Genomic DNA, 16256 nt, shown 5'->3' with positions numbered 1-16256 from the left:
TTGGTAGCTTACACTGGATGTCTGTTGGGGCCCTCCCCCTGACATGTGGTCCTGGAGGGGAGACACAGGGTTTTCCTAGCCCCTGATCAGCCTCGTTCCCCATGCAGCTGGGAAAATAAACACCTCTCTGAAACAACTATCAAGAATCAGTCCATATATATTTCTTTTTCACTGATTGATACACGCGTTGCAGTTTCCACACTGTAACAAATGGTGGATGATGCGGGCAGAACGATCCCCGATCCCTAAGGACAGTGACTGATTTGTGAAGAAACTCTGGATTTGTCTTCTTGTTTTTGTTTTGCTGTTCCATCTCTAAATTATGGAGGAACTGTGGAAAGACTCTTGGCTCTCAGAGCCGCATATGGACACTTATCTTAAACCTGAAAAGATTCTTGAACAACGATTTGTAAATTTTAGCTTAATTCAAGCTCAAAAGGAACTGAAACACTTCCTGGAATGCTCGTTTAAGAACTTTTTCTACGCTTCTTGGGATTTAATTCTTACCAAAGACTTTTGGAAGACTGTTTGGACACAGTTAATTTCTGAGTCAAAATACATGCCGATGGAAGAATATTTTCGTGAATATTATTTAACTACCAAGACTGTTGAACAATGTCAGCTGTGTCCTTGCGAAGTTAAAACTGCTTCAGGGACTGTGCCACCCAGGCCACGTGGACCGAGCGCTCTGCGAGCAGCAGCGAGGCAGTTCCCGCGCGCAGGAGAAGCAGAGCGAGCTGCAGTGTCGGCAGCGGAGCGAGGCATGGCGGGAGCGGGGCGATCCGGTGGTGCCCGCCCGGCCCCGCGCAGCGCGTGGTGGAGTGAGCCCCGTGAGAGGGGCGGCGCGCGGGCGGCGGCTGGCAGCGGAGTGGAGCCACGCCTCGCCGAGACGTGCTGGAGCAGGGTGCGGGGGGGTCGTCGCTCGGGGGCCTGGCCGAGACGTGGGTGCGGCACCAGGCAGCGGCAGCGCAGCTGAGAGCAGAGGAGGCGGCGCATGGGGAGCTGAGTGGCACATTCCCGAATGTGACCCCGGGAAGAGCGCGCAGGCACGAGCAGCCCCGACAATTCCAACACGGGAGCGAGCAAAAGCAAAAATGCAGCGAGACAGAAAACAGCAGCCACTCAGAAAAAGGAAAAAATCACCGTAGCTAAGGTTTTAGGAGTAGTAAAATGGTATAATGTTAAACAAAATTATGGTTTTATAACAAGATGTGACAACTGAGAAGACATATTTGTTCATAGAACTGCTATTAAAAAGAATAACCCTAAAAATTACCTGCAAAGTGTAGGAGATGCGGAAGTTGTACAATTTGATATAGTGCAAGGAAAGAAGGGTTTACAAGCAGCAAATGTTACTGGGCCTGGGGGTATTCCAGTCAAAGGCAGCCGTTATGCACAAAATTACAAACAATATCCATCCCAGCAGCTTCCCTACCCACAGCCTACTTTCCCCTTTTACCCTATACCCAATATGAACCCTTTCCTAAGGTTACCCCATCCCCAGTTTATTCCTAATCTGTTTTTCACCCCATGGCTTCCCTATACAATTCCCTTTCCCTACAACTCCTCTCCGATGCGGGGATGAAAAGGGGGAGGGAAGAAATTAACTATTTTTGTTTAGAATTCCAACAGGTACAAATGGAATAAACCCTCTCCTGCCTCAGTTTCCCAACAAAGCATGCCTGGAGAGCCCTGTCTCCCTTCTGTCAGCCTTAAGATGTTCCAGAGAATCTGTTTGGACATTTAAAGACTCAGGAGGGTGGCTTGTTTTGTTTTGAAATTGTCCTTGTTATCTCATGTTTATCCAGTTGTTTTCAATGTTAAGTTTTAAATCTCTTTTGGTTAAAAATAAACGGGTGAAATTGGGGCCCTCCCGCTGCCATGTGGTCCTGGGAGAGGGGCCCTGGGGGGAGGCACGGGGTTTCCCTGCCCCTGCTCAGCCTCATTCCCCATTGGTTGTTTTGTGTTCCCCTGCGTGGGCAAGGACCCTTGGGTCCCGCGATTGCCGCAGTTCCTCAGCAGATCCTCAGCCATGCAGCTGGGAAAACAAACATCTCTCTGAAACATCTATCAAGAATCAGTCCATACATATTTCTTTTCCAAGAGCCTCGTTGATTGATACACGTGTTGCAGTTTCCCCACTGTAACAGATGTCCTGTACAGAAGCACTCGTTCACAAGAGAGTTTAATGAATGGACAGTGCTCCAATCTGAGAGAAGATACCTCAGTATTGGTATGTGTGGCCTCAAGGGTAACTGCATTTCATTCTTTGATCAAACTTTTAGAAATGTCAAGCACACGATCAGTAAATGCCATTAATAATGGTGCTCCTAACAGAGCACAGAGCACAATTATCTCTTCTGCAAGTAGGTGCAGAATCAGAAATTTAGTTTTCAGAAAAACCATTGTCTCTTGCAGACTGACTGACACATCTGACAAGCAGGTGATAATGCAGACGGTGGCTCCCGGTCAGGGCTGATACTGCACTGCAGAATCAGAAAGAGTAAAACATTTTTTCCAAAGTAACCCTTTCTATGTTTCACTGCAAGTTAAAAAAAAAAACCTGAACCCCCTACAATACATTTGGAAAAGTGCTGCAGATAATAAAAACTGTAGCACTTTCCAGTATTCACCTTCCACATTTTAAAGTCCGAGGCTATAAAATACATCAATCATGGAGGATAAAACTCACCATGTGCATGTGGTAGGAGAAAGCCTCTGAACTCCCTAAATCCCATTTAAGCCCTTCACCTAGGGAACATTTAACAGTTGTGCCATTTGCCTATGCCATCACTGAGCCATCTGCACTTAGATAGCTGCATTTATAAATGCTTCGACACTTCTGGAATTTGAAAGACAAGCTTTCGTAGAACCAACTTCATTTGGTTTGTAGCTAGGAAGGCAAAGGAAAGGAGTACGGTAGCCAGGCAAGCTAGTACTAGAGGAATTGTATCCCCCAAAAAGTCCTTATGGTTTATTAGAGAAAGATACATATAGATTTCAGATATAGATCTACACACAGGTATGTGCATGTATGTATGCATATATATATGTGTTTATATATGGTTTTCCATACATTTATATGATGGCAGACTGTCCATGAATATATATACATATATATATTGCCCTACAGCATATAGAGACACGACACTTCAAAAACACACACTATTTTATCTCCAGGGTGATGGCTCAAATTCATCCTCAATAGCATAAAACAAGTCTTGCTGTTCTTGCCTTGAGGCCTACCTATGCCTCTCACCATAAACCTGCTGAAAATGTAACTTCAGGAGAGCTTATTAGCTAAGGCATGAAGATGTTACAGTATGTGATTTCATTTAAAAGAGGCACCACTTAAATTAGCTGTCCTTCTTGCTTACCCTTGCTCCTTCGTGAGGCGATCAGGTCAAACAGGACGCTGTAGAGCAGACGGGGCTGAATGGGTTTTCACCCATGAGCCTGCTGTGAGCTGCTTTATGGCATCGGAACGACGCTCTACGATAAGACAACTCAGCCAGAGTTGCTCTGCTTAAAGAGTTTCATCTACTCTGTATCATAAAGCACCTTAGGAAGCAGTGTGCAACAGCAGTGATGTTAAGAATGGAAGTGCCAGTATGAAACTTTGTACCAGGACTTTGTACCAGAGCTGGTAGCTTCTCTCAGAAGTGCTTCTCCAGTGGAAGGTAACTGGCATGTCAAGCACAGTTTATGAGCGCTAAGCCACCTGCAAGCACCATGACAAACTTTTGTGATAGCCAATTCCCTGACAAGAGTCAAAAGTAATGGGACATCCAAAATTCACCTGCAAAACCCCAGCAAAGATTTAGCTGGGAAATTATCTTAAAGGTCAATACAAAAATGGCCCCTGAAGGGACAAGGCACCTTTAACAACCAATCAAAGTATGAAAAAAATGGACTTCAAGAAGACCAAGGAATAAATAACTGAAAGGGAAAACACGCTTTTGAGTGGTCAGGTTTGTGGTGACAGAGGAGCAACAAAATGCCAGCTGGTTTCAGTAACAGATGGCTGCATGCACTGATCTGTCCTGCATGCCCATTCTAAACTTCCTTTCAGTGGAAATACAAAGCTTACACAAGGCTAAACACATCCTTCGCGCAGCCTTTCCACACATGGTCGTGGTTCAAATGTCCTCCATTGACAAACAGCCCAAGCTGTACATTGTTTTACTTTAGTTATGCTGAATTCTAAGAAAGAGGGTGGGTACTGGCACCTCATCTTTTCCAATCACATCTACCTCAATTCTCAAGAAATTACTTTCCTGTGACAGGCTAATAAATTCATTTTCTTACCATTCTGACTGTAATATCCCCCTCCTCCTTTTCCTTTAAGTACAGTGTTCACTGTATTTTAATTGAAAGGTCCTTCTTTTTGCACCTCCCTTCTGGTAGCTAACAAAGAGAATCATGATACAAACAGCTCTCATGCAGTATTTCTAATATGTATCTGGACATTTATCATTTGAAGTTGCCACAGCTAATTACATGGCCAGCATAGGTCATCCCACTGGAAAAGCCTATTACTTGTATAGCAGAATGAACCCTTCAATCCTATATAGCTCAGGACTCAAGTAATCATTTCCAGCAGAGAAAAACAGCAAGCCTAAAATCTCCACACTGAAGGACAGAAAATCCTACCCCAAATACTTGCTTCTTGTTTAAATACTTTTTCCTAACTGTAATATTTAACAAGAACTTTTCGTTGACTAACAATGAACAATTTGCTAAAAACCCCTCAAAACCAAAGCTGTTCTCTTACTTACTTTGGCCACACAATTTTCAGTCTTCATAGCAGTGCTTCCTAGACATACTGTTTCCTGGTTTAAGCACAGTCTGGCACAGCTGTTGTAGGTCTGCAGAAAGATTGAAATGGTTATGAATAGAAGAACACAATTTTCTTTCAGGCACCACATTTTTGGCACAGGAACCTACACTAATTCTACTACTCTACAACATTTCCTTTTTCTAAGATGTAAATGTTTCAAACCCAAATAAACCAGTTTATAGCAAAAGTCTATGTTCAGGGCATGCATGTCCTCTGAGAAGCTATGAGCAATTTTACAGTACTGAAATACAAAGAAAAGATTTTTCTTCTCTGTTCCTTTGAAAATGGAAAAAAAAAATCTCATCTCAGTTTTTAATTCTTTCACAAAATGCTGCATAATGGAACAACTAAAGCAAGGTGATTTCTACACACTGGTTATCACAGAGTATGTCAAATGTGAATAAACATCCCACTTTATCAGAATATAAAATGTAAAATACATGGGGAGACTATGAAGGTTATAATCAGAAGGGAGCAAATGAAGACCACATTTCATTGTTGTATTTAATCTCCTCAGTTTTGTAAAGCTTTTTTAAATTTTTTAAAGTAGAATGTCTTTTTTCTTTAATGCTGTCCTGCCCAAGTGACCCCCAACTGGGGCCGCAGACTTCAAAATCTTTCCAGAACGCATCACTCATAGTCTCTCCCCCTTCTGAGGGAAGTGTATGAACAATACTTACAAAGTGGACTTAATATCATACTTCGGTTGACTTGGCTGTTTAAACTAAAATGCCTGAAGAACTCAGGAGCTTCTAATGGAGGCTCTTCTCCTCACTCCCAACACCTCTGCTCCTCAGAGCTTCAGTATGGGATTAATACACCAGCATTTACAGAAAAATGCTCCCATGCAAAAGTGGCAACTCAAAAGCAAGCACAAACTTGCTTTGTTACAAGAGCAGTAAGTGGACCACAGAGAAGATGTTGCTACCTCAAATAGTTGCGTGGGGAAAACCCAAAAAACACGCTAAAACAGAATGAAATTAAACTTGTTACAAAGACATTTTCAAGAGCACTAAGTAAAACATACTAACACTCATGATATTTTTAAGATTGCCTTAATGGGAGGACGTACAAAGACTTGTAAAGAGCTGCCTGTCAGTTCTCTCCCTGCAATACTCACTGGCAATCTCTGGAGATCTTTTTTTCAGGGCTTGTTACGATTTCCATTTGTTTGATTTGAAATTACTTCAACCCCAAACCTACTACAGGTTACAAAACCTGTGGGCAACACTGGCACGATAACGGCTCCTAAACCTCTCCCTCTGCCCCAAACCTCTACCACCAGAGCCAGATTCCCTCAGTGCCAAGCACCAAGAAACAATCTCTCCCTTTTGCCCCTCTGCCAGAGGCCTGACTGTGCAAAATGTTGTCAGCAGCAATACAAAAACCAGCAGAGGAGCACATGGCAAAGGATGTCAGAGGCAAGAATGCGAAGAGATTAAAAGGGGGTTATGCTGAGTGATTGGAGATGTGTCCACAAAGCCAGTGTTCCCAACAGCCCCAGCTCAGGGAAGCACCAACTGACGGGAACTGAGTGTTCACAAACAGTTTATAACATTCACCTAAGTTCGTATGATCCTCATCCTCCACCATGGGAAATCAGTATACTGGTTCAAACGTATCTGTACTGGACCAGCACAGGGCAAACATTCTTGGAGAAATTCAGGAAATCACAGTCCTTGCTACCTTACCTATTTAGGGAGCCCCTTTAAAGTTCACCATGAAACAGAAACAAAAAAAAAAGCACAGAAGCCCTATCTCCTCCATTGCTTTGGCAGCTCATGTTTTATTTCTCAGCTCTCTAACCAGAAAACAACCAGTGACAGACAGGAATGCAGAATATTCTGGCTCCAGCAATTCTCCTTACATGTCACAACATTGACATCTGCTTTGACTAGCAGCCAGCAAGCAATTTCTGACCCTGGATCCAGAAGGAGAAACTGAAAAATTCAAAAACATGAATTCATTCAAGGTGCTGTGCAGATGAACAAAGTGCATCTTTCAGCAGGAGAGGCTCAGATTCAAACTGGATTAGGCCACAAGCAAACAGAAGTCTGATGGCCTCTTGCAAATACTTGCCAAACTCATAAAACCATCACCGTGGTATGCACAGAACTTTCTCCTCAGAAGAAAAATCAGAATGGTATAAACTACTGTAAACTGGGGCTTAGATATAGCAGCCCAACTGATAGACAAAAAGTTGACACCATCTGCTTTGCACTGGCATTCAGACAATACCATGCAAACCTCATTTTACAGGCATGGTATTAGTTAAATTCAACCAGATTGTGAAGGTGAAAAACCATGAAGAGTTTATAAGATTCTTTGTTCAGTTTTTACATTTGTGTAATTTAACCCATTTATTGTAAATCCGTGATTTCTTTCATTTGTAATTTAATTCCTAGAATTCCAGATGCAGTATTTCTGCACAACTTGTCTGCTACATACTGTAAATTTCACGAGGAGCCCTGACTTGAGGAAATCTACTACTAACTCCTCTTTGCAGATCAAAAGCTCAGCCACAAAAACATTTACTGAAAGCAACAAGGAAGTCTGTGGCTCTGTGAACTGAACCATGAACTCAGATCTTGTCGGTCTTTTTCCTCCCAAGACAGGTACGCACAAACCTTGGTTGCACGCCAGCTTTTTAAAAGCTGGGCTTACAACAGGCTTTCTGCACATTTACAAATGGTAAAGAGTAGACAATCCAAATACAAAATGTGAAATACTAAATGCTAAACCTAAAGACACCAGCATTTCCTGAGAATGAAAGAAGCTCACTATGCACTATTCAAAAGTTATGCGCATGTCAGAATGCACATACAAATAATTATTCCACTGTATTGCCTAATTTTTATTACTTTCATCCACACATTACATCTCAGTGAGAACAGCACCAATTGAACTTCCAATGACGCCATGATGATTTTTTGCCTTTTCTTTTATATCCCTGTCATACCTTTTTACAACTTCTGCATTCTTAGTGCTTTTTGCCTACATTCTTGGACTTGTTTGTTCAGCTAGGAGACTAAACATTTTAGAAGCTTCGTAGGTAGGGGTTAGTGTGCCTCAGACCCCAAGGTCCTCTCCAGAACACATTCTGTAAACTGAGATAGAACCATCCAGGGGAAGGTTCTTTGGGGAGGGGGGTTCATTCAAGCCTCTCATTGGGGAATCTTTGATAGATATGTTAATTAGTAAAACCTATAATGTTATACCTGATCTTTTGGGGGGGGCATTGTGGTGTGCATTTTGGTGCATTTGACCTGGACGTAGTGCACCTAAGGATCCTCAAAATAAATACCAAGGTAAAATCCCTTTTTCCCTTCTAACCATGTTTGACTCTTGATTTTAAGACCAGGAAAAGGCATCACCAGCATAATTTGTTCATCAAATCCCACAATACCAGGATTACTGACTTTTGACAGAACTAATATAGCATAAATTTAAAGAAGACAAAATAAAATACTTCTTCACACAGCTGGCAGTGAACTTCTGGAGCTTGCTGCCCCAGAACATCATGCAGAGAAACATCATCAGAAGTGGAAAAAGGGACTAAACAAACTCATGGACAGCAGCTCCATAGATACTCAGCACAGATATCCCCTAGACATCCCTAACGCAACAGCAGTAGATGCTGCAGGAACAGGAGGGCAGTCGAGTACCAAAAGAGGCCAGACTTGTTTGCTCTCATTCAACAGCACCTTCCACTGACAGTGCCAGAGTTGGCAGTGGATGAGCAGACTCTGGGTCTGACTGACCTGGACGTTCCCATGCTATCAGTACCTCTCTGCCCTTTGACAACATGCCAAGGAACTCCTCCTTCCCAACCTTTTCAACCACAGAAGGAGAGAAGAACATGCTTTTACTATGAGAGCCAACTTTTACACAGTAATTTTATTACATAAGGATTTATGTATGTGCCAAATTACCAGACAACCATTTAGTCCTTCAGCAGCTCTTTGTTTCCCAGTGGAAGTAAAAGAGAAAAAGGAAAAACCAAAAGGAGTATACATCATGTATTCAACACATCAGGATGCATATTTGAGATTAAAACATAAAGTACTCTTCAGTTTGACATACATTACTGTCTTTGCAAAGTTACAAAGTTCTTCTTATTTTCCCATTCTCACAAAAGAATGCCTTATTGGCCTCGTGGGATGAATAAAGAGGGCAAAGAAGATTCACATGCATGTTCTACAATATGTTTTAAAGGGTTGGAAGCAAAACACAGAAAACCTAGTTGTCCTTTGTAGTCCAGGGGAAAAAGAGGTAATGTCACTCTACTTGATAGGTCTCAATGGAAATGTACTGACAATGTTACAAAGAAGCTGCATCTGGCTCATGAGGCCAAGTTGTAAGAAGCTTGGAGAATATATTTTTAAGGCAGTATTATATGGGAATCTCTGAATGCTTTTTTGCAGGCAGCAGTTACGGGCTACAGAGGGACAAAATGGCTGCTGGACACGGAGATTTGGTTTCATCTGGTATTGTTTGTACACTAGTAATTACTAGTGAATAGATCCAGTGAACAGACTAGAGAATTCTGAAAGCAGAGTTAATGTCATATCAAGTAATAATGCAGAGCCCTTCATGTTAGGTGAAACATTTGATGGTGTCTAATGCTATACTGCAACATAAGAGTACCTCCTTTCATTTGTTCCAATGCCCACGGGAACACTGACTTACCTGGAAGAAAAGCAGGAAAATCAAAACCAAAACTAAGCCTCAGAAAAGGAAATTTCTCAAGTTCAGCTTTAAAGGTTGACCCTTTTACATATCTCATGTAATCTGCAGCAAAACTCTTCAAGTTTCTCCTCACCTTTCATCAAAATAAGAGGTTTCTTCATCAAGAAAAAGTATTCTGAAATGGTAGCCTGGTTCAACGCTACAGGCAGATAGCTTTGCGTTGGAGTGCTTTAATATGTTTTTATATTGCATATAAAGCATGCAAACATAAACCAGTTTGTTGAAAACTACCCTCTTTGTGGAAGCTGGCTGTAATTCTGAACAAGTTTTCAATTTTCACACTGCTGCTAGGGTAAAACATTTTAAAGAGTTTAATTTTTACAGTGGCTTCAATGACACGAGATTATCTAACAAAGTAATGGTTAATCAATAGAGGGTTTAGTTGTCAGGTGAAACATATAACACACTAAAAGGGATTGATTGCAAGACTCCTCCTTATTTACTGGGAGGTATATATTTAAAATGACACAAACTTGTTACCAAGCTGCATTCCTTTAACCTTGCAAAAGCCGTTTGAGAAGAGTGTTAAGCAGCCCTATAGCCAAACAAGCTCTAATGAAAAAAAAAAAAAGAAACCTACAAATATATGGGAGCAGCAAATCATGTCAGAAGCAGGGGAACCACAAAGCTGTATTCACTCTCAGCCAAAGGCTTCAAATGCCACAGAGGCACTAGACTATGGTTCACTAAAGATAGAGCTGTATCTGATCTCATTCCGTAAGTGTCTTTGGTTACATTTTTCTTTTTAAAGAAAGTATGATCCTGCTCTTTTGACACAAACACATAAACATTTCTCCTCTTGTCTGTGCAGCTCTGGATGAACACTGAGCACCAACCTGAAGCCTCGAACTCCAGGCAGAACTCCATGTGTGTGCAGCTTTTCTACCAACTGAAATCCATTTCTTTGGCCATTCATTCCAAGAATCCCCAGTCCCTGAACAAAGCTCCACTTTTTAATAGAAGCTGCAACCCAGGAGCTCAATAAGATTTCCCCCCCCAATTGTTAGTAATTACATGATTTATCAGAGAAAGATAACACTAATAAAAACACAGCAAAAAGACAAAACCCATACCCTCCCTTCAAGTCATTTTCAGGGAAAAGATTATTAAACTGTTCTTTTTGAACAAGGGCTTTTGTAGCTAAGCACAAATTGCCAAACGGTTAGAAAAAAAGTTATTAGACTCAGAAGAATTCAGCAGAAATGGGAAGTTATATAAACAAATCACTCCAGCAGATTTGGAAAGATCGCTTTCATCTTATTTAGAGTCTTAGGAGACTTGCATTAATTACCCTTTAAAGGTCTTTCACATGGACTATTTAAAATAAATGCAATTTATTTATTTATTTCAAATGAGGTGCTTCTTCTGAAAGAATTAAGTAATCTTAGCAAATTTAAAAACGCTTTTATAAACAGGTAATTAAAAAGAAGACTAGAATTAAGTCAAGCTGTAAGACATTACCCAAGATCTGCCTCAACTATTTTCGTAAGACGAAATTTTTGTTATCCCTTGCCCAGCCTTGGGAAGGATAGTCTCCACAGAAAGTTGCAAGACAAAATAAAGACTAGCCAAACAAAAAACTAGATCATTTACAGGATTTTCCCTAAAGCACAGTTTGTCATATTGCAATTACACCTTGCCGACTGTGAAAGCCAGAGTCCTTAATATTGCCACTAGAGGGAAGACGTGTCTTAACACATGGCAATGGTAGTTGGGGAGTGGGTTTCCTTGAGCAATTACCATAACAAAGCTCCCTTGGCTGTGTGTACCTTCTAATTACCCAGTACAATTAAAATGACTTACCTAAAACAAACATTAAGAAAAAGGCCCCTAAAACAAAAAACCTCAAGACAATGCAAACAAAAAGCCTTAGTCCAATATGCTTGTTACCTGAAATTACATTAAAGCTGAAGATCTTTTTAACTCATCCATCAATGCACAAGGGGGGGGGGGGAACACAAAAAGGAGTATGCCACAATGCCAAGCACCATGGGGTTGTTCAGCTATGTAAAAGCATTAAAACAAACAAAAACAAAGAGCAAGGCAAACTAGATCTCTTGTTAAAGAAGGGGGAAAAAAAAAGAAAAGGAAAATGTTGTGGTATTTAGCCATCTGGTAGCTGCTTGAAAACAAATTGTCCTCAAAAGAGCAGAAATACAGTATGTCTTCTCGCAGTTCACTGGCTTATGAATCAGACTACTTTTTCTACTTTTTTTTTTTTTTAATACAGGCATGGTAGTGTTATACTTCTGTGCTGCTGCTTTCACTTCCCTCTTGTCCCACTGTGCAGACATAACCATGGTCATCCCAGTCAGACCCAGTTATTCTGACTTGGATGCATTATCCACAGTCTTTCGGGATACATCTTGTTGGGCCCATTGTTCAAAATCCCCCAGGATTTTCTTTTCCTAATAGCTACTTGCTGATTTTTAAACCCTTAAATCTTTCATTTTATAAGGCATATCATTAAGGGAAGATGGCAGCCAAGTGATTTTTCTTTCCATTGACAATTTGTGACATTTTTCCAGCAGCGCGCAAGGTGTTGAAAACCTGGCAGCTGTTACCTCCCGGGATGAAGATCCTTTTTTATCCTCCCTTGACAGTTTAACTCAATGGGTCAGCACCTTTAAAGACTGCAAAGTACCACTGAAGTGGATGGAGGCTTGAATTACTGCTCCCTCCCTAATCAATGTAAACCCTCACTGCAGGTGAAACTCTTCATCTATAGAGGTGCACGGGGGAGGAAAATGTAATGCCCTGAGCCAGATGGTTTTCATCTTGTTTTTTAAAGAAGAAAGGAACAAGCTAACAAGGGGACAGCTACTTTTGTTAGCTTCTTGGCCTCTCTCATGGCTTTGGATCCCCAGGGTTCCAGCCACACAAGAGAAAGAATACAGAAAAACATAAACACTTAAAGAAATATAACTAGGGGGCTGGCAACATGCTGCTTTCAAAGAGCTGGGAGCCCTGTTCAGCGCTTTATTTATCACTGCCCACGTTCTTCGGATGGTAAGTGGACATGGACACAAAGGGCAGGGGGGAGCAGACAACACTTGCAATTTACTCAATTACAGAGGAATGCAGCAATGCGGCGGGGTGACAGATTCCTATTAGCACTAATGCTGAAAGAGCCCAGTGGCCTTTCCGCCACAAGGCAGCATTCCCATTGTAACAGACTCCAGCACATCCCGCTTTGGATAGCTTTTTAACACACATTAAGCGTCACAAAGGAATGGAAATTATTCTTTTGTTGTTGTTGTTTGAGAATAATAAGTAAAAAAGATTAAAAAGAAAGAATAATCTTGCAAATAAAGCTAAGGGTGTACCTCTAGCAATTTCAGGGGGCTTTTCAATCAGCAACTACTTACTACCAAGCATTGTGTAAAAGATGAGGTAACCAGAATAACTTTATAGACTAGGACTGCCCTGCCTCAACCAGCTCTCCAACAGAAGGCAAATCTGAAATGCAGCATCTTCCCCAAAGTGATGGAGGGAGCTGAAGGACCCTCTCTTCCTCCACACCAAGCAACCTTCCTCAACAGTCAAGAAGAGGGCTTCAATTTTTCACAGCAGAAACGCTTTTGCGGAGGAGAAACGTGCCTGGAGGGGAGCCCTAAGCAGTGGGACAAGGCTGCCAGCTGAAAGTACAGTGCTAATGGTTGCTACTTCTTGTTTTCCCTTTGCTCTACCTTCTTCAGCCGCTTTCTGCTTCTCACGGTTTTCTTGAGTACTGGCTTTAAACTCTTAAGATCAGACTGTGCCTATTTTAACTTTGAAATAGCGCCCAGAGCATGTTTTAGGTGCTACATGTAATTTTAGAAAATTATCTCAAATCTGTAAGAGTGAATTGAGGTAATATTCTGTGCCAAAACCATAAGAGGAAGAATTCTTGAAAATGCTAAGGGGCTTGTCTGAATGGGGTAATAGACAGGGATTTTTTTCCCCCGGACTTCCATCTGGAAGCTTGCAGAAAGACAGCAGAGTCCAGTGTGAGGTTTGCAGGCAGCCTCGCTGCTGCCAGCTTTTCCCCACAAGGCACCTTCGCCCACAGATGAACCACAGCAGCAAAAGGTACTTCATTATTGCTGCACTGAAGAGAAGGGAGGGAAGGTTTTAAACAACCAGCATTGTGCCCGTCTTCTTTAAAAACCAGCGGGGTAATCAAGTTCAGGGCAGCCCCGGACAGCTGCCCTGTGACCTATTCATGTTGACCCCCACTATTCATCACTTTCTGTAGGACTATGAGGGCAAGCTCCTGGGGAGTGACCACCACAATAGACAGATACGAGCCAACAATAATACAGTTCCTGCAAAAAAACCAGATGGCACTGCAATAAATTTACAAATCTGCATTCATGGCTCTGTTAAAAACACCCAGAAGCTAAAAGGCTGGAGGGGCCCCCAGAGAGCTTCCCCTTCCCAGTTTCTAAAGGCCGGCTCTCTCCCCAAGACTATTGAGCTCATGTTCTTCATAAATGAAGGATGGAGACATAGCCCTTAAAATAACAAATGGCTGACCTAATCAATCTAGTGTTTGGGTCTAACACTAAATGATAGGCACTGAAAACTAATTATGGTTTTTGGCAAGGAAGTTGAATTAAAATGGAAACACACAGGTTAAAAACGCACTGAAGCATTTGCGAGTCCCTTTGAAAGGGCAGCACACACACACACACACGCTCACATGCAGGGCTTGAAACAGGAACCTGATTCAATAACTCATGCATTTATTTTTAAAATGAATCAGATTAGTCCCATGTGTGACCTGCCGGTCCATCTGTATGAGCTGGACTTAATGGGCACTCTTCTCATACTTACTTCGGTTTGAAGTATGAGAGAGATAAATTTAGTTTAATTTTCAACAGATCAAGCTATCCATTTTCCAAATGGACCATCTGGATCAGCCTATTAAAATTAATTTATAACTTTGCAGTGTGAAAATTCGTTTGTTAGCTTAAATAAAGTTGCCAAAAACTTTTGCCACTTGTCATTGTTTTTTTCTGGTCTGTTTTCATACTATGATTTTCTGTTTATCCCTTCAAAATTTAATTTTGTCAGATCAAGCACTCAACAAAAACTGAATGTCTGCATCCATATTCCAAAGTCTGTCATAGCTTAGATCTTTTCACTGTCCCAGATACCAGTGAAAGTCAAGTTCATTGCCTTTTTCTGTTTCCCAGTGCTAATCTCCATGTCTCTTCGGCCTTGCTGCCCCCACATGCACCCAACAGCGGTCGTGCTTTCCACTTCCAGCAATTTAAGGACACAGCCCCACTTGTTGAGACTTCTGAAGACACACTTCTCCATAAACCATTTTAATCAATAGCAAAATGACATTTCTTCTATTAAGAGTTCCATAGCACTGAGCAATGGGTGTCTTCAGCTCCTGCATACAACTTCAGATACATAAAGTAAGCATTACACCTCCTTAATACCTCCACCTTCTGGTATGTCTTTTCCATAAACCCACCTGAGAAAACACTTATGCTTAAGGCTGCATAACAGCACTGCAAACAAGGCAACAAAAGGAAATGCACCTTTACTTAAACTTGTTAGCAGCTGAACATGTCAAGAAATCATACTTACCTTGAAGTGGTCTGATGCATCTCATTAATTTCCTAAGACTAATCAAAAAGTACTAAATATGTGGATACTTCCACTGGAAAGACCATTAAATAAACAGACTTCCCTTCTACCCACATACACTCAATTTCTCTGTGCATGTAGGCCCACGTTCCCAAATAATGAAATATTACGGGAGGAACAGAAAATACGAAACTGTTCACACAGTATTTACCAAGGTAGCATCTTTCCACTGGAATGGAAGGCATTTTTTGTGTATTACTGCTTTGACAGCATTGGCAGGTCACATAATTTTGGTTCTACAAAGTATGGATAGACGTAAGACATGGCAGCCACTCTGCATACCTTTCTGTAGGAGATGCAGATCTTTCCAGTAGGTATTACTCATTGATTGGGAGTATTTAGGCACATGGCTAAATATGTGTCCGACTTCAGGAATGAGAGCTGGAAAACTCCCCACTGCTCCTGGAGAAGAGGAGCAGAGAAGAGGAGCAATCTGAGCTTTCAAAATGCTCAGACAGCTTTATTTATATCTATGTAAAGAACCAGAATTCCTTCCATAACAGACAAAAAATCATGGACCACCACCTCCTATGATCTAGACAAGAGGGCACCTGCTTTAGACTAAGACTGCATCCTGAATTTATCTACAAAGACTGTTCCCAGCACAAAGTCCCCAGATAGCAGTAGAAGACCCAAGGATTTTGTCCTGCATCTGTCACTGTAAAGACTGGACACAAAGATGGAGACTGATACAACGTCTCAACAATACTGTGCAACACAGCCAACCATCTTCAATGTAAACAATGTCCATTAAATTCTTTCCAATATGAAATCTCAGGACACTACAAGTGGTTTTTTAGTTGTATTCCTGGTATCTACTTGATTATGATGAATTGTGGGCCTGAGGGAAAAGACAGCTTTCCTGTGACACTAAGAATACTTCTACAGATTAAAATATAACAAAATGGAAACCCAATTCAAGAAACTGTACCTTCCTCATCTGTATAATACAGTTTGTAAATATCTGTTTCCTCAATCAATAATCATGAGGAAGGACTCAGTGTGATGAGAAGACACACAA

The 16256-nt window shown here is 41.4% G+C and overlaps 1 protein-coding gene across 10 annotated transcripts in view; it reads right to left on the bottom strand.

Moving 5' to 3' along the window:
• The window catches only part of BTRC (beta-transducin repeat containing E3 ubiquitin protein ligase), a 126952-nt gene that overhangs the window by 58453 nt on the left and 52243 nt on the right, over window positions 1–16256 (bottom strand). For 9 of the 10 annotated variants that reach the window (XM_032115511.1, XM_032115515.1, XM_032115517.1 and 6 more), the window contains one exon: window positions 4779–4868. The exons of the other annotated variant lie outside the window; for it this stretch is intronic. In XM_032115511.1, the coding sequence (XP_031971402.1) occupies window positions 4779–4868 (90 nt within the window). The remainder of the gene's footprint in view (window positions 1–4778; window positions 4869–16256) is intronic. 10 annotated transcript variants of the gene reach the window in all.

The sequence above is a fragment of the Corvus moneduloides genome, chromosome 8 (genome assembly GCF_009650955.1).
Source record: "Corvus moneduloides isolate bCorMon1 chromosome 8, bCorMon1.pri, whole genome shotgun sequence".
Taxonomy (NCBI): domain Eukaryota; kingdom Metazoa; phylum Chordata; class Aves; order Passeriformes; family Corvidae; genus Corvus; species Corvus moneduloides.
Note: the sequence above shows the minus strand (reverse complement) of the source record. Positions and strands in the feature narration are given on the sequence as shown.